This window comes from Ictalurus punctatus, chromosome 27 (genome assembly GCF_001660625.3).
Source record: "Ictalurus punctatus breed USDA103 chromosome 27, Coco_2.0, whole genome shotgun sequence".
Classification (NCBI taxonomy): Eukaryota; Metazoa; Chordata; class Actinopteri; order Siluriformes; family Ictaluridae; genus Ictalurus; species Ictalurus punctatus.
Window position 1 is genome coordinate 14,089,506 of NC_030442.2, and position 19,197 is coordinate 14,108,702.

General features: G+C 37.6%; 2 protein-coding genes across 2 annotated transcripts in view; one reads left to right on the plus strand and one right to left on the minus strand.

The window, feature by feature from the left end:
- Window positions 1-4,721: 4,721 nt before the first annotated feature.
- Window positions 4,722-7,069, plus strand: ddx28 (DEAD (Asp-Glu-Ala-Asp) box polypeptide 28). Its single transcript, XM_017458308.3, has one exon. The coding sequence runs from the start codon at window positions 4,963-4,965 to the stop codon at window positions 6,658-6,660; it is 1,698 nt and encodes a 565-aa protein (XP_017313797.1). The 5' UTR covers window positions 4,722-4,962; the 3' UTR covers window positions 6,661-7,069.
- A 2,319-nt stretch (window positions 7,070-9,388) lies between these two features.
- galr1b (galanin receptor 1b) overlaps window positions 9,389-19,197 on the minus strand; it is a 34,695-nt gene continuing 24,886 nt past the window's right edge. Inside the window, exon 3 of the mRNA XM_017458348.3 lies at window positions 9,389-10,948. Within this exon, the coding sequence (XP_017313837.1) occupies window positions 10,631-10,948 (318 nt within the window). The 3' untranslated portion in view covers window positions 9,389-10,630. The remainder of the gene's footprint in view (window positions 10,949-19,197) is intronic.

Here is a 19,197-nt window from a genome sequence, read left to right on the forward strand (position 1 = left end):
TTTCACTTGGACGTTTATTGACTGAGACGGAAAGATGATCCTCTGTGTCTCCGTCGCTTTCGATCTCTCTCACGCTGGCACAACTGGAGCATTGGCACAGCTGTTCCATCAGCATTGGTGCTCGACAGAGATGAGGATTGTTTGAATATAAATTCTGATATTTTTTTGTTTTTGTGTCTTTCTGAGGCAGAAAGCTGATCCTCGCTTTCCCCGTGCGTATTTTGCGCCCGTCTCGTTTTATTACGTCAACACAACAAATGATGTGACAGACTACTCCTCACACAACACGCAATTAAAAAGACATTACATGTACATTTTTCAATCATAACGTGTCAATTTATATTATTATATCAGCAGAAATATCGCTTGCAAAATGATATTTTGTCATATATCAAGGAGGTAGCTCTGGACTTCATTTCCCAGCAGCCACTGCACCATACTACATCATTGACACATGAACACCTGCACCTGAATCTGTTTAACGAGCACTCTTATATATAGCCACTTTTTCTACTGCTTCCTTGTCTTACGTATTGTCTAACGTCACCTATGTCTGTGTACCATGTTTTGTTTCCTAGTTTATGTTTAGCCTTAGCCACAGTGTTCTGTCTAGTTGTCATAGTTTCTTTGTTTTGTTTGTTTGTTTGTTTATTAAATGTCTGAAGATCTGCGCTTGCTTCCGTATCCTTCTTCGTAACGTGACATATTTTTAGTCCCAAATGCGACCATTATGGCGTAGTCTGGAGCCCTGAAAAAGTTTAATTTCTTTGGTTTTAAATGAAAAAAGTTGTACACCTGATAGTATTCATTTTTTTTTTATTTTTTTTTTTACAAAATGTACCTGTAGTCTGATTACTTAACGGATTAACGGATTACAGTTACCAGTTTTTTTGTATCCTGATTATGTAACGCCGTTATACGTATTCTGTTACTCCCCAAGTCTGGTCATCTTATATATGCATTCTAGATACTCTTAGACCCCAATAGGTAAACAACATACAGTAACATTTTTTTTGATACATGTTCAGACAAACACAACTTTAATTTAATGGGACATTTGGGATACCACATTGGCTTTCTTTTAAGATTATGTGTCTCTACTGTGTCTGCAAAGAAAACAGATGGGTCTCTTGGATGGATATTGTAATGACTGGCACTGCAAAGACTTAAATTGCATCATTTGTCAGTGCTAACACATTGCCAGATAACACAGATGAGCAGCAGAACGTCAGACAACCCACTGTCGGGAATTTCATTAATTCGCTAAATGGAATGGGGGGCACAGTGGTGCAGAGAGTGGCGTTGTCGCCTCACAGCTCCAGAGTCTTGAGCCTGGGTTTAGTGTCTGTGGAGTTTTCCAGTTTCCTCCCACTTTCCATTTCTAAAGCATGACTGCCTATGCTAAACTGATGAATGAGTAAAATAAATGGCGTGATTATTTGTGCTTACATATGTGATCCATCTACTGACAAGTTCTGCACCAAAGGTAAAAGTTAAAAAGGTACAAAGTGGGCCTTAAATTCTCCCTCGGGGATCCTCAAAACGATTAGATCTAGGCCGAGACAGAGTACTTCCAATCTCGACCTGTTTTCTATTTTTCAATTAAAATTAGTTTTACGCCACTCATGAACGGGAGCCAAGGGGGAAAAATGGCCGTGCTCTCGAGGTGGGAGGGAGGGCATAAACTCTCTATCCCCTGGCATTCACAGTGACACTAACCAATCATGCGTGCCTGTGAGCTCATGTATAGTATGTGGAAGAGGGCAGATAGCGCTTTCATCTGAATGTGTTACACTGCCCTGTGACACAGCATAAACAGCATTAGTTAGTGTCTTGAAGGAAGCACAGGTCAGGCTTCGCTATCCCTGCTTGGTAGCAGTTGTATGATGGGGAAAGCTGGCTGGTGACCAAATCGGGAAAATATTTTATATATATATATATATATATATATATATATATATATATATATATATATATATATAAAATGGATGGATGGAGATTATATATATATCAAATCTCCATCCATCCATTTTCTATACTGCTTATCCTACTGGGTCACAGGGAACCTGGAGCCTATCCAAGGGAGCATTGGGCACAGGGCTGGGTAGATCCTGGACGGGGTGCCAATCCATCGCAGGGCACAATCACATACACACCCATTCATACACTGTGGACACTTTGGACATTCCAGTCAGCCTACCATGCATGTCTTTGGACTCGGGGAGGAAACTGGAGTACCTGGAGGAAACCCCCCCATGCAGCACGGAGAGAACGTGCAAACTCCACACACACAGGGCAGTGGTAATCACTATGCCATCGTGCGCCTATCTATCTATCTATCTATCTATCTATCTATCTATCTATATATATATAGATAGATAGATAGATACTTAGATAGAGCTCTGGAAAAAATTAAGAGACCACTCCAAAATTGACTGAAATCAGCATCTCTACATGCATCTTCTTTAATGAAGAAAAGTATAAAAACCAGTGCTTGTAGTATCTCAAAAGTAATCAGAATCAAAAAATACATATTGACCATGACAAAAGAGTTGAAAATAAAAGTTTTTGCTGAGGAATAGAAGGGCTTTACTGGCAGAGGGATACAGTGAGTGTCAGGTTGCTTTCATCTTTGAATGAATTTCAAAGACGGCGGTTCATAAGAACCGGTCAAGCAGCAGACATTGGGGACAACAAAGCTAGAAAAACGACTCTCCACTGACCGGAATGACAGCCAACTCAATCGAATGTCACTCAACAACTGTAGGATGACGTCAAGTGACCTAGAAAAAGAATGGCAAACTGCAGCTGGGGTGAAGTGCACGGCGAGGACGCTTCGAAAGGGGTCTCTTCCTTGTTTTCCAGAGCTGTATATATTTTAGGAATATATACTCAGTAACAAAAGACATTTTTTCAGACTGTATTTTAAAGATATTTTTGTAAAATCCAAATAAGCTTTACAGATCTTTATCAGAAAGGGTTTAAACAGCTTAAAGCAGCTGGTGGCCAGATACTGAGTGTTCCTTTTGATATCGACCCCACCGCTGTTCAAGGACTCATTATTCCATTTCTGTTCATCAAATGTCTGTGAAACTTGTTCAGTTTATGTCTCAGTTGTTGAATCTTTTTATGTTAATACAAATATTTACACATGTTAAGAAATTTGCTGGAAATGAAAGCAGTTGAATGTGAGAGGATGTTTCTTTCTCTTTTTTTTTTGCTTAGTTTATGTTATGAATATATTATGGATCAGCTTTCTCTGTGATCAACTTGGCACAACAGCTGTATACTGTATATCGAATGTCTTCTAAAGATCTAACCTTTCCATGCCACAAAAAACCCAATTATCTTTTATTTCCTTTCACTCCTTCCTAATGAAATCAGTGAGTATAGTAGTTGTATTGGTGGAATGAGATGGTTTGAATGCCAGATTGTGAATAAAGATTATTTGCAGAGAGATATTTATCAATCTGACATAAAATAAATCAATATCTAAGTAAAATATTAGGAATTTCCTCAGTCCAACATTTGGCCTTTTTGTGAACTGGAAAAAAGCATCTTAAGGGATTTCCTAAAGTCATTCCTTATGTTTAAATTCATTCATTGTCATAAAAATTAAGCCTTTTTCAGACTATAAATAAATCAATTTACCTCAATCCATACTTTTTTACAACCTGGACCAACTATGATCATTATGATTCTTCCTAAACTGAGCACTGCCTTGTTTTTCTTACATCTGTCAATGGAGCTTCTTATCGCCAAGAACCTACATTTATATGAATAGAGCTTTATCTCCATCCAGCACAACACTTGCGACCAATTGCTACACATTTATTATTTTATTGCTGACACTATGTTGTGCATTAACAAACTTTTTATTGTTCTCCTCTTCATTTTATTCTTTATCTGCTTCATAACCATGCACTATTTCTAAACAAATCAAATAATATTTTAAATTGTATAATAATGTGAATGTGTTTTTGAATGTGATTCTGAATCCCTGGCCCTGATTGTGGCATTTGTTACGTGATGTATGGCACAATGTTGTTATTATGTCGGGCTTAATGTGAGGACATTATAAAACATTGTGCCATTATTGTAGAAATGCACTTAGGCTGATTCAAGAGAATAATAATAATAATAATAATAATAAAAAAAAACATGCTCTCAGGGACAGATAAACTCTCAAAACAATTATTATTGTCCCACATTACTGCATTAAAAAAATAAACTAGGAAGCAACTGTATTGTATTGTAATGATAATAGTGGATGTACATAGAGATTTTTCCAGAGAAACAGTGGAAGAAGAAGAAGAAGAAGAAAAAAGGCTAAATACAACGAATAAAAATAGAAAACCGATTCTTATAACCTTCAATATATCAACCATTCAATTACTTTCAATTAATTAATAAAGAAATACATAATTGCTTTATTGAAAGGTTTAATTAAACATGTACATATTGAACTATTTTTTAAATGATGTATTGATAAATTTAATAATATGCTATAGTTTCCCTCCCAAACCTTTTAACTATCAAATTAGCTTTCTATCTACAGTTGGGTCTTTTATTAATGCCTTGGCGTGACTTCCTGTATGACCGTTTTACGTCATAAAAAAGCGACTGCGCACACGGAGCTCGGTTAAATCCTAAATGTCTCCTACTTCACTATATAAGCGCACTACATGGGTTATGATGTTATGGCTTCTAAGGGCAGAACGTAGGGCACTAGGAAGCAATTTGGGATTCAGTCAGCGATACATGTGAGAACCTCTTAGTCGTTGAATTGAAAAGGAAAAAAATGAGCGTGTGGTGATTTTGTCTTTTTTTGTGAGACAGCGCTAGCTTTAGAAAACACTAAAAAAAAGCAGCTAAATGTTATCTTGTTGGTGTTCTGAAAGGTTATGTTTGCCATCATTAGCTAGCCGAGCTAGCCGTCGCTAATGTAAACGACCTGTCAGAATGTACAGCGTGAAGGTTGGGTGCTTTGGCTTGCTCGCTTCCAGGCAGCTGTTAAGCCAAACTAATTCGATTCCTAGTTATTTCCGTGGTGGAGTTTGTGTACAAGACTTGTTTTATAATGTTGTTGGACGCAAAACGTCGACGGTGACGTCAGAACCGGTGATAATTCGCGTCCCGAGGCGCCTTCAAGACCACATAGACAATGTGAAGCAGGTTAAACGCAAACACCTTGATAAAGTGGCCACAGTAAAAGCTGGTAAACTGCTGATCAAAAGCAAGAATCCATTACTGAATCAGTCTGTCAGTTACACCCTGGGCAAGTTTGAAGAACCAGTCCTCACGTCCAAGGGATGGAAGAATAGCAAATCATTTGGGGACTACTTTACCATCAACAGCACCCAGAGTGCTCCTCCGTTCCTGCCTAAGACTCAGGAGGAGAATAAACAGGATGGACATGGTCACCGAAGGACATTCGCTCAACTCCGCCTTTCATCAGAGCTGGTCGAGACGCTGCAGAGTCACAATATTACCCATCCTACCATTGTGCAGTTGCAGACCATTCCCAAACTGCTCCGGGGTCACAACGTCCTGTGTGCTGCTGAGACGGGGAGCGGGAAAACCCTGGCCTACCTCCTGCCCGTTATCCACAAATTGCAAGAAGAGATGCCGCAGATGGCGTTCGGAGAGCAGAAGATGCAAGCGGTGGTTCTTGTGCCTTCGAGAGAGCTGGCTGAGCAGGTGACCTCCGTCGCAAGGACTATGAGCCGACCGTTTGGGTTAAAGGTTAAAGTCGTCGGTGGAGGAAGAGGAGTCGGGAGCATCAAGGCAGCGTTCAGCTATGGTCAGCCTCACATTCTGGTTGCTACGCCTGGCGCGTTGCTGAAGGCGCTGTGGAGACGTTTTGTGGATCTAAGCGAACTGCGTTTTATGGTAGTAGATGAAGCTGATACAATGTTTGACCCCAGCTTTGTAGACATGCTCGAGAAAATCCTGCGGCAAACCCAGATCGCTGCAAATCTCTCCGAGATAACCGGACCGATCCGAAAAGCACAGCTGGTAGTAGTGGGCGCGACTTTCCCCGGAGGCGTCAGCGAGCTCCTGGATAAAGTGACCGACCTGGGCAGCTTGGTGACGGTTAAGAGCCGGATGTTGCACTACCTGATGCCACATGTTAAGCAGACCTTCGTGAAAGTCAGAGGCTCTGAGAAGGTTCTGGAGCTTCACCAAGCATTGAAGGAGGCGGAGCCTGATCGTAAAGGCGTTTTGGTGTTCTGCAATTCGGCTGCCACCGTCAACTGGCTTGGTTACACGCTGGACGAGATGGGCCTGCGTCATGCACGTCTTCAGGGAGAAATGCCTGCCTCGATGAGGGAAGGAATCTTTCAGAGCTTCCAAAAAGGCCATGTTGATGTTTTGCTTTGTACCGATATCGCTTCCCGAGGACTCGATACGCAAAGAGTGGGGTTGGTGGTTAACTATGACTTCCCTGAATCCCATACAGACTACATCCACCGAGCAGGCCGCGTAGGCAGGGTAGGAGCCACAGGTGGAGAACACGTCCTGAGTTTTATCACCCATCCTTGGGACGTGGCGCTGGTGCAGAGCATCGAGACAGCAGCCAGGAGGAGAATGTGTTTACCAGGAATGGAGACAGAAATCCAGAAACCAATCAAAACGTTATCACAGGAGAACAAATGATCTCTCACAAACTCATTCTCACCGCTTGTTTTTTTATTATTATTATTTTTTAACATAAATCAGAATACTCATAATATGTTAACGAATACCTAATATATAGTTGAGTGCAAAAGTTTGCATCCCCCATCCCCGTTAATTGTTGTAATGGTTAAAAGAAAAAACGTATCTCTGTTTTACCTGAAATAAATAAATATTTATTCCACGATGTTAAAAATGAGATGTAAGTCTATCTTGTAACCAAAATATAATTGACAGAAATAACTTAAAAAGAAGTTTTTGCTCCAGATCTCATTTGCAGAGTGTAAAAATGCTCACCTACAGGTTTTCATATATATATATATATATATATATATATATATATAATGTGTATGTATGTATATATGTGTGTATATATATATATGTGTGTGTGTGTATGTATGTATATATGTGTGTATATATATATATGTGTGTGTGTGTATATATATATATATATATATATATATATATATATATATATATATATATATATATATATATATATATATATGTGTGTGTGTGTGTGTGTGTGTGTGTGTTAATCCTATATATTTATCCCCACTGCTAACATGGAAATGTGCTACTTGTTCAATTCTATTACATATTTCAAATATAAAACATCACACACCAAATGTCTAGAAATGAAATTCCTTGAATTCTTTCATTTGCCCCAAGGGTGTGCAAACTTTTGCACTCAACTCTATTAACAATCTTTCATGTTTTGTAATATTTTGATTAACGAGAATGGTACTGATTTTTACACACACGAGTTTATTGAATTGAATAAAGCAGTGAAATCATTGCGATCATATATAATGGCATAGTGTTATGCATTTACATCAGAAGACAGTGTGTTATTTTGAATGTTGTGAAACTTTACAAGAACCAGTTTCAAACGTAGGTATTTGTAGTGATTTTCCCATGTAGTCCAGTGGAGCTTTCAATACAGAAATCTTTCACAGCAATGTTTAAGTGAACTTGGACGTGTATTCATTTGCTTTAGTAATGCTGCATTTTTTGGATAAAGGCTTGAAACACGGTTACTGCTGACGCTTTATCTCACAAATAATGGAGCATTCGCTTCAGGACCGAAGAAAATATTTCAGTAGCATGTGCAGAATGTTGCACGGCACGAAAGCACAAAAATGAGGGTTTTTTTTTTTTTTTACACTGTCTCACAGCTCCAAGGTCTCCTGAGCTCATGTTCTTCCTGTGTCTGCATGGCTTTCCTACAGCTTTTCCAGTTTCAGCTCCAAACCCTGCCTTTCAGTGTATCGAAGACTCTAAAATACTCCTGTGTGTGAATTTAGGCGCGCGTGGTGCTCTGGGATTGACTGCTGTCATATCCAGTGTGCAGTCCCGCTTAACACCCCAGTGTTCCCGGGCTCTGGATCCACCACGACCCTGACCATGATAAAGCGGTTACTGAAAATTAAGGATTTGTTCAAATCAGAAATATTGGCACCAAAGAATTAAATAAAAATACTTTGAATAATCACAAAAAAAATTCTGGATATATTAAAGCTGTCATAGCAAAATACTGCTTTATTAATTCTAGGACACTAGAACACAGTGGGTAGGAAATGCTGTTGATTTCCTATCCACTGCACTGAACCTGCTTATGAATATTAATATATTTCTTTTCACCTTTTTCCGTGAGGTTAAACTGAAGACCTTTTAAAAAAAATATATTAATATTTAAATGTATGCAATTGACAATGAAATTGTCCCCATTCAGGATTCCAGCCTGGTAGCAAAAGTCTGACCAGCTTCCGTTTATGTACACCATTTCATTCTCAAGAGTCTTAACAAGCTTTTCAGACAGTGGACTGAAAGTCTGCTGTGACTCGACACTATATAAACAACTCTGGTTTAAACAATGATGAGCGAAGAGGGATGGATGAAGGATGAGTGCGCAGGCTGCCACCCACTGTTTATCATCACAGAACAGAACACTGTTTATTATCACAGGGTTGCCATGGTATAGGCCTATATTTGAAAGGACAGCGCACGGCCATGAGAGAAATTTTCGTAAACACCGATCCCAAGCCAAATAAACAAGGATGAACCCTGATAGACTTCCTGCCAAACCATCACCGTGCTCGAACACGGCTTCTATACGGATCTCGTTTGCACTCTTTTACGCTGTGGAGTAGCGTTATGAAGAAAGCAAGAAATATCCTCCTTCGAGGAAGAAGCATTGTACTTTCATTGTTGCATATTATTAGACTTCCTTTTTATTATTTCACATTCATAGGGACACAAAGAGTAGCTCTGCTTGCTGTCAATTTTCTGTCTCTTTGCTTCCAGGTCTGCTTTTTATCCGTTCCACATCAAAGCAGGAAATACCCAGATGCAGAATGAGTGGCAGGCTAAAAAAACAAAAAACAAAAAAAGGTTTTTTGGTGAAGGGATCTGCTTTATAGGAGCACTCTAGGCTTCTCTAGGCACTCTCGTCTCACTGAAAGGTCTCACAGCTGAACTTTGACCTCTGATATTTTCACAAGTCTGCTTCATCCTTTGAATGCTTAAAGATTATGAAACAATGACATGACCGTTTGCTATACAAGTTTATGCAAATATTATATATAGTTTAACTTCATAGACATAACATTTGCATTTTTGTTGTTGATAAATGGCTGATTCTTCGGGGTCACGTCCACACCGATACAGATACATTTTAAGAACTCTACTTTTATAACAGCATTAAGAAATAAGAATTCAATAAACTAACCTTATTTAATAGATTCTGGGGTGTTACAAAATAACAACATAATATCATCATGAGTTATTAAAAGCCAAAACAAAGACGTAACATCCCGAAAGAATGGGTTTCGACATAATAATGAGATCTTGAAATGAGTTATTACGTTGATCTAGTGAGATATTAAATTCGAAACAACTTGAAATAATGAGTTATGAAGTAAAACAAAAAAAAAAGACTAGATTTTAATTTGAAATAATGACTAAGCATTTGTGGTTCAGGGCTTCCATATTTCTGAGTAAGATAGGGTCGTATGCAAATTATGTACACTAACTGAACCAGGAAATTTGCGCAGTTTGCACATTTTCCATGGTTTGATGCAGTGTACCCCAGAAAAGATGGAGAAATCACAAAAATACTCATTATACAATAGGTACACCATTGGCATGTACTGTTTATATACACAGATGTGTTTAATTGTTAAAAAAAAAAGAAAAAAGGAATAAACATCTGTTTTGTGGGTGTTGGATCTGGATCACGTGACAATCAGGGATCTATCACAAGACGACAGACATGAGCATCTCTGTTTCCTTTCATCTAAGCTACTAATTTATTTATTTTTTCCCCCCAAAAAGTTCATTTTTAGTGGTTTCGGTGAGGACGGCAAGCCAAAACAAATAAAAAACTTGTCTGATTTCAAATGTATCCGTATTAGTGTGTGGACATGGCCTGAGGTGTGAGAAACATTATTAAAGGCATTAATAATGTCCATGTTAATGTCCATGTTATGTTAATGTCCATGTTCATTCCTTTATTTTAATGATGGCTGCAGATTGCACATTATACAACACGTTTAACCATGTAAACAAGTCAGTTAGCAAATTATAGCACACATATCATAGACTAGCATAGATAAATGAAGTCTCACTGGAAATAAAATGAACACTGCAGTCACTATTCACTGAGCCACACCGACATGGATGTTTTTCAGTTAAATAATCAGAGCGTCACTTTCTCTTGGCTGCTCTGAGCATGAAAATGTATCTTGAGGATGAGAGTGCTTTCGGCTCTCGAGGCTACCTAGCTCCGCTGATGAATTTACAGCCTGCGTTTGTACAAGTCATAGATACACTGCACCGTATTTTTAGTTTGAATAGCAATGAGGGATTTGGCTGCAACTGAATAAGAAATGGAGAATATTTGCAAGTGCGATAGCGGCTCAGTTTCAGCTTCACAGAGCTTAGTCCCTTCTCACACGTTGGTGGTGGAGTGTGTGGTGGAGAAATTCTCCATCCTGATCCGTGCTATTTTCTTCACCGGCGGGGGTGAGTAGAAGAGACGGCAGGTGAAGACCTGCCGGCAGGCCTTCCGAAAGTTCTCCGAGAGGAAGGCGTAGAGAATGGGGTTGACACAGGAGTTTCCATAGGCCAAGCAGTGCGACATGATGCGAAACGCAAAGGAGGCATCATTCAGGGGGAAATCTCCAAATTCCACCCACATGGCAATGATATGGTGGGGCATCCAACAGAAGAGGAAAGCTGCGACAACCAGCAGCACCGTCTGTGCTGTCTAACAGAGAGAGATACACACAGAATTAACTCGCTGTAACACAATAAACAGTAGTCACATATATACACAATGGCATGTTTGGGTTTTACATATGGGGTGGCATTAGGTACAAGACATTGGCACCCTGTCCAGGGTGTACCACGCCTTGTGCCCGATGCTCCCTGGCATAGGCTCCAGGTTTCCCCGTGACATTGAAAAGGATAAAGCGGTATAGAACATGGATGGATGGATGGATGGATTAGGTACAAGACAAAGCTGCATTCATGAAACAGATATTTTCATGGCTTCTTCAAAGAGTTATTGTTTCTATTTACAGAAGTTCTACATGGAACCATTTCTAAAAGGTTGCAGAGTTCTACATAGGACCTATAAGGGATCCCTCAGAAAAAAAATAAACCATAGAATGGTGCTAGAATGCATACGCATAATCACATTACTGTGTTGGACTGTTATATCTCAAAATGGTCACTTAAGGGATCTTTGGATGACTAATGGTTCTAGAAGAAAATGGAACCATTACCTTAGGTGTAGGGTTTTATATATGAACTTTAAAGGTTCCCTCATAGAAATAAACCATAGAACCTTTAATGGCACTAAATGAATGCATACTGTACACATGATTACATAATACTGTTGGATTCTATATACTCCTAGAACACGTAGAACCTTGGAGGGAACTTTTTCCTAAGGGGAAACTGTTTTGGAGTCTGTTATTTAGCTAAAAGTTCCTTCAAGGGTTTTTTGGATGACCAAAATGAACCTTGACTAGGGGGATCATTGATGTTTACACCTGCTGTACAGTTCTAAATGTAAGGGTTCCCCCAGAGAACCCTTAATGGTGCTGAATGAATGCATACACATAATTACTGGTTTGGATTTGTAGTTTCTCTATACACTTGTAGCAAAAAGGTCCCTCAAGGGTTCTTTGGATGACTAAGGGTTCTAACTTTCTAATGGGATCACTTGGCTTTTCCTCTGTTATCAGGTTTTATGTATGATGTCTATTGGTTCCCTTGAAAACATAAACCATAGAACCCTTAAGTGTGCTAGGTGAATGCATACATGTAATGCATAACTGTATTAGAATGTGTTACTTTTTCTAAAATCTCCCTCAAGGGATCTTTGGATAGCAAAGGGTTCTAGCTTTCTAAGAGTACCCTTGCCTGGCATCCTAAAAGAAACATTTATCTTTATCTGTGTATCTGTGTCAGGTTCTACATAGGACATGTAAATCATGAGTTCCCTCAGAGAAATAAGCCATAGAACCTTTAAGGCTGCTGAATGAATGCACACATATAGTTATTTACTGTTATTTCTCTAAAACGTCCCTCAAAGGTTATTGAGATGACCAAAGGTGGTTCTAGTTCTCTAAGATGAGCATTAACCCTCTGTTGTAGGGTTCTAAATGTAAGTGTTCCTTCAGAGAAATATGCATACACAAAATTACATTACTGGTATGGATTTGTAGTTGCTCTATTCACTCCTAGCAAAAGGTCTCTCGAGGGTTCTTTGGATGAGTAAGGGTTCTAGCTTTCTAACAAGATCGTTGCCCTTTAACTCTGTTATCTGGTTTTACATATGGCCTCTAAGGGTTCCCTCAGAGAAATAAACCATAGAACAATTAAGGGTGTTAGATGAATGCACACATTATTACATTACAGTTCTGGACAGTGTCTTCCCCCCTGACTCTATACTCTGTTAGAGAAAAGGTTTCTCACGGGTTCTTTGCGTGACAAAAGGTTCTAGCTTTTAAAGTGTAATATTAGCCGTTACCTCAGTTACAGGGTTTTACATTAAACGTTTATGGTTTCAAATCAAAGGTCATTTTAGGGTGTCAAATAGTACCTCACCCTTTAAATTCTAGATACTAATACACAAAGGATTTTCCCCACAATGCTACAGTGATTCGTAACAGCATGATGTAATAGACATCTGGGAGATTTGAGATCAACATTCACCCATATAGCCACACCCATTTATGTACACGCTTTAACAACAAAGAAAACACTAATACATTCCTATAAGAAAGCCAAATGTCAAAGTCTGTGCCCTCACCATAGATGGAAAGAATCTAAATCCCAACAAAGTTATTAATAGAAAAATTTGTGCCTAACAATGACAAATGACTCACTGGAAACTAACACTGTATTAGCTTAATTAGTAAAATAAATAAGGACTGGAGATGTGGATTGAGATGAACAGGGTTTTTGTCTCCTGTGTTTATTATACAAAGAGAAAGAAAGACTTAATAGATTTCAGCTTGAGAGAGAGAGAGGGCGAGAGAGAGAGAGAGATGACATAAATGACATACATTTTCCAAACACGGGTAAAGCTTAGTATCCCCTTAGAAAATGTGCCTTTTAACCCTAACCTATACTTTTCTTTGAGAAATCCTAAGATTTTATTTGAATTACAGTAATGGCTTATAAAATAAGTAAAGGGCTTGGCACTAGAAGAGGGATACAGCCCTACATAATGAAAAAGTTTTAAACAGTTGTAAATTGGAAGCAATTGATGTTATGGCTTTTTGCCCATAAGAAAATGAAAGTTCACTAGATTTTGATGTTTCTGAGTGCTGCTTATTACCACATTGACTGAAAAAAAGGCTTTGTACATCTCTCCAGATGTTTAGATTCATCTAAAATCCCATCTCTTTAAAATATAAAAAGCACTTGAAACAAAAAATAAATAAATAAAATGAAATAAATAAATAAATAAAAAATTCTGCAGGCAATTAGTGGACAAAGTGAAGCAATACGACCATGAAAAGGATCCAACCACTGATCCCACACAATCAATCTAGTTCTGCAATTGTTACAAAAGATCAGCATTTAAACCTCTGTCTGTATTCAAAGCATTTGTGAAGAAAAGTGAGACTTTCAGCTCTAGCAGTGAATTAGCAATCACACAATTTTTTTTTTCTTCAGTTCTATGAATGAGTAATGATGTTTCTCATCCTACTACCAGTGACATGGATGGATTAACAGTCCGATGCATGGTGCACTGCCATCACTGCTTTGTAGTATCTCCGATCTGAAGACTAATGACAAATTTAGTCTGGGACATGAGTGGGTTTATGGATATTCTCAAGATTTCTGTCAAGAAGTCAGGCTTGGATTATTTCTGATATGCAAGGACGTCTCGGAAATGGCTGACGTTTTCCCATGCAGAAATAAAAGATAAAGTACCTGACACCAACCATAAATCAGGCTTATAGCTTTTGGTATAAATATGCAAATATTTGAAGCACTGAGTAGAGAACCTCAAAAATGAGGCCCTAAATCTGAAGGACACACAGTATGTTGGCTCATATAATTAAATAGAGAGTTTTGCTTCAGTAACAGAATGAATGTTAATATCAATGATGATCTGGATTAAAAATGATACTAAAAGAGGCACTAAGAGAGTGTGCATTTTCCCAATATTCCCACAGTGTAGAGATTACGTAAGATAAAGATCCTCTCTCAGGTATGTTGCAAATAATCAGCATTAAATAGTCCTTAATCGGTTAATCAGTTGGTTAAGGACTATAAAGGATACTTCCAAGAGTTTGGCAGGATATGCTACAAATAAAGATGTTACATTAAGAAAGGCATCTAGTTATTTATAGATCAAGGGAAAAAATTAAGGTTTAGATCTACCGTCAAGATTTACCATCAGTGTACCTTAACCAACACTGGCATGATCATTTTGATCATCTAAACATTATATCTTTATAATATGTTAATCACAGTCGTAAATTGTGTTCCTAAATGTCCTGAACTGATCAGCACAATTCTATCTCATTAATTAAGAATTGAAAACGTAATAGGCATAAAACAGAGAACATCTTTTGGCATTCTTTTATGCGCTTATAACAAACCATAAGCCATAAGCGAGATCATCGGGGTCAGTATATATGTATTAGGTAGAGGTCAAAAGCAGGATTAGAAAATATAGAAATATCTAAAAGAGTAAAATGCAACAGGATGTGCTGTTACAGGAAAATAATCTACAAAGGAATGGTGTTGTTATGACACGTCATTCATACTTATATGTTTAATGAAGTGGGACATCTGCAAAAGTTAAACTTCCTAAACCCGCCTCTTTCTTCTCTCTCTTGTCATGTTTCAGAGTAACTGTAAACTCCTCTGTCTTGAAGACTTTTCAGTATCAGAAAATGTAACATTACATCTTTACCTCTGTCTGTTACAAAGCGCTAACACTGGAGACTCCTTCCATGAATGCTAAATAAACATCTCCTCATTAAAATCTGAACATGCAAAAGATTCTTACATAACTAAAGAGGAGGGCTAATCATACCGTCTCATCCGGCTATAAATAATTTTATTTGGTGATGCACGTTATTAACGTCACCTTAATTCAACATAAACACGCCACTAAATAAATATAACAGACTAATTGTATTTTATCTACAACAAACAAGCACAAAGAACTCAGTGGATTGAAATACCATATGAATCACTTCATTACTGTCACGTTAGGAAGTTGAGACGGATGCAATTTTAAACGTTTTAATAAATAACCCAACAAAATACAAAAGACACTACGACTAAGGCAAAACTCTGTGGCAAAGACTAAACATAAACTAAAAAAACAAACCAGTAACAGGGACAAAAGTAAAGTAAGACAAACGTGAGACAAAGAGTGCAGTGCAAACCGTGGCTGTGTACATGGGTGCTAATCACGTTAACAGAAACGTGATTCAGGTGCAGGTGGTCATGTGACTACTGGGAACCGTAGTCTGGCTGCTGGGAACTGTAGTTCCGAGTTCCCTCTCTGATTTCATGACAATTACGCTTAGATGGCACCAATTCCATGCCATTACACATGAACATCATTTAATTAATGAAACAAAACTCCTTAAATATTAGAACAGACAAATCTGTGGCATCGTAGTGATGAGGAATTAGCCGGTATAAATGCTTAGTCCTAGAGGACGAGTAGAGGACGAGTGAAGTGCAAGAGGTGACAGAAAACAGGTTTCTACCACTAAAATGTGTGAAATGAGCTGACTGATTGGATATCGCAATATTATATTATAGTCTAACATTCCTCTTGACTGATTTATTCATTCAAACTGCAGCCTGTTTTTTTTAATTATTTTTTTTATAGTTACACCTCTGCATAAAGAAAACACCTGCACTGATGATCATAAAAATACTAAAATATATGATACCACAAGTATAAAACATCTTTTTGTGTTTGTTCCATGATCCAAAAAATTTATTTTTAAGTCTCCAAAATTCCCCTCAGGAATAATTTCTGAAATACGTGCTCTGTTCCAAATGATTTTCTTGTACCTTTGACCGTATTTCTTGATTATCCACTACTTCTATTATCTTGCTATTTCTCCACATTTAAAGACTGGATTTGTCTCAGCGTTAACCTTCACCCTGATTTGTGTAAAACTGCAGCTGCAACTTCAAGACAAGAAATACTCTACGCTGTTAATGAATATGCAATGAGCTTAATAGAATCTTGTTATAGCCATCATTGTTTTGTTCTTCTCCTTAAGGTCACAGTTTCGGTCAGCTAGTTTTATTCAGAGCTGTACAAGGACTGCATAATGTATGTCAACAAAGCACCTTGAGCTAACGTCAAAATTTGCAAGCTGTTTCTTGTTTGGACTCGACATAATCATCGAAGTAATTCTAGATGAGGTGCTGAGCAGCTTACCAGACTACTGCGTGGGTTCTTTATTAATGAGACAACTTAACCTTGTGAAAGTCAAGCCACAGACTGCCAAAAGAAGATATGAGACTTAATGGTTTGGCCGTTTCTGGTAGAGCTTTAAGTTCGCCTTCTCCATGCTGGAGCCCCCTGTAGACATGAATTACACCGAGCTTGTAGACAGACTGTAACCTTCCCAATATTCACTCTGATCACACCAGCAAAGCTTAAGTGCTCTTCACAAAGGCATCATCATGGCGATAGATATTTGTCGACAGGGCCAGATTGCTACTTTTCTCACTATGCGAATGATAGGAAACATAGACACACAAATGAGAAAGCTTTTCCACGCAGGAGCACAAACGAGTAACCTTTCAGCAGTGAATAAAAGCACCAGCATGGCCTAGTCGTTACAAGATAACTATTGAGATTGTCAGGATCCTTAGTGTGAAAAGTACCGTTAGCTGATACCCTGGGTCAACCGTCAGCTCTTTCTTTACTTTATCTGTCAGTCACTGTACAATATAAAATTCATTTTTTTTCAAGTGAAATATTTAGTTCTCAAGAAAACCTGAAAAACCTACATTAAAAGGCGTAAGAAATCTCTAACTTTCTACTTATGGAAATACATTTACATACCACAGTGCTGTTGCATTCTCAAATCGGAAGGTGGTGATTCATTTTCTATAACAGCACCTCTGACGATAGTTCTGGCTTAATGGGCTTGTTCTAAAACATTCTTGTTTCTATAGTAACAGCTCATGCACAGGGATTTGTATGGTGAGTGCTCCACATTAAACCAAATCTAGTAGTATCTTGAAAATAAAATGTGTTGCTGTGTAACAAAGAAAAACATATAAGTTTTCTGTTAAGAAATTCGGTTAACTCTTAACTCTGTTAAGTTTCTGTTAAGAGACATTATAGCTGCTTTAATGTAAGTAACTTGTTATAATAGCATGGCGTGTCATGAGCTATTCCTTACACGGTATATTACAAAACTAACTAATATCAACAGTAACCGTTAGCTTATAATTTGAACTATACATCATCTAGTTTAACACACATAAGCAATCACTATACTATATGTAATGGACAAAATACTATAATACAATACTTCAGAATATATGATATGTAGCACAATATTTTGTTGTGCTGATATGTTTCTAACAAAGCACCAAAAAAAAAGTGGAACTGCATAATGAAAAACTGTCATTGTATAAGTTTAAAGTTGATCTAAAATGCAAAAAAAAAGAGACATGTTTCATAAAGTAAGTAATGAGGAATTAATGTAATATATAGGTTTAAATAACAAAAGAGTTTGAACAACATAGTTACAGTGACTAACAGTTAACACGTCACGTGACAATACATACAATACTCAAACATCTATCATAATGTTAATATACCGTGATATTGATATATCATACTACATGTCATATATCATGTCATATATCATATCATATATCATTTAAGGACATTTTATGGAAATTCCAGACTGAACTTCTACACATTGGCTGCCGTTGATAGCTGTCCTACTGCGTGTGCCTTTCATATGTTAACATGTGGCTGAGATGGTGATGGGTGCTTGCTTTGCTCTCAGACCACAGGATGAAGATGACTAAAAGTTCACTCCATTCTCCCTTACTATAGGCAAAGCAAATGATCTGGTATAACACAATAGTAATCCATTTAGTCATTTCATTATATTATAAAGCACAGAAGGGTTACTGTATGTTAGAATGAAATGACCGTGTTATGATGGTGTCTCTTACAGTATTTACATTTCAGTGAGCTGTGTTTAGTGAGTTTCTTGCTCATATAGGCAAATGTTAAACCCCACCTAAATTAAACTTACTGTAAACACAGAGCACCTTTACAAACTGTGTGAAAAAAAAAATCTGTTGATTTCATTGAGAGCATCCTGGTCATTTGGGAACTGGGTGTGGAACTACAAACTTTATAATAAAGGGGGCCAAAAATTAGTTCTACCTATAAATTCATGTTAATCTGACTTCATTTGGCAAGATATATGACACTTTTTGTGTAGCCATGTATGTTTGCACAGGCAGCAAACAGCGTGGCACAATGTCGCAAAGTCGGTAATTATTGTCAACTTTTATAAATAGGAACTATACATATATATATATATATATACACACAATTTCGGTCCTTGCAGACAATTTTTCATAATAAATAAAAAAATATACATAATAACCAAAAAAAGTGTAGTCTGAAGCCTTTGCTTGTTATGCCTGCCCTTTATACATATTTATATAATGAGAGCCACTTTTCTCACTGGATTTGATTCATACAAGATAAACAAAATTTGTCAAAGCAGAGAAACTGGTCTGTAATTGGAAAAAAGACGTCCACTTTTAGAAATGAGAATAACTCACTGTTTTCATATTACTAGGAAATATGCCTGTTAAAAAAGGACTGATTACAGATATATGCAAATGTTTTTTGCTATATGTTCTATCATTTTTTAAAATAATGACGTCAATTTCATTACAATCACTAGAATTTTTATTCTTTCTAGAAATTCTATTACTAGAAATATTCACTTCATCTACCCT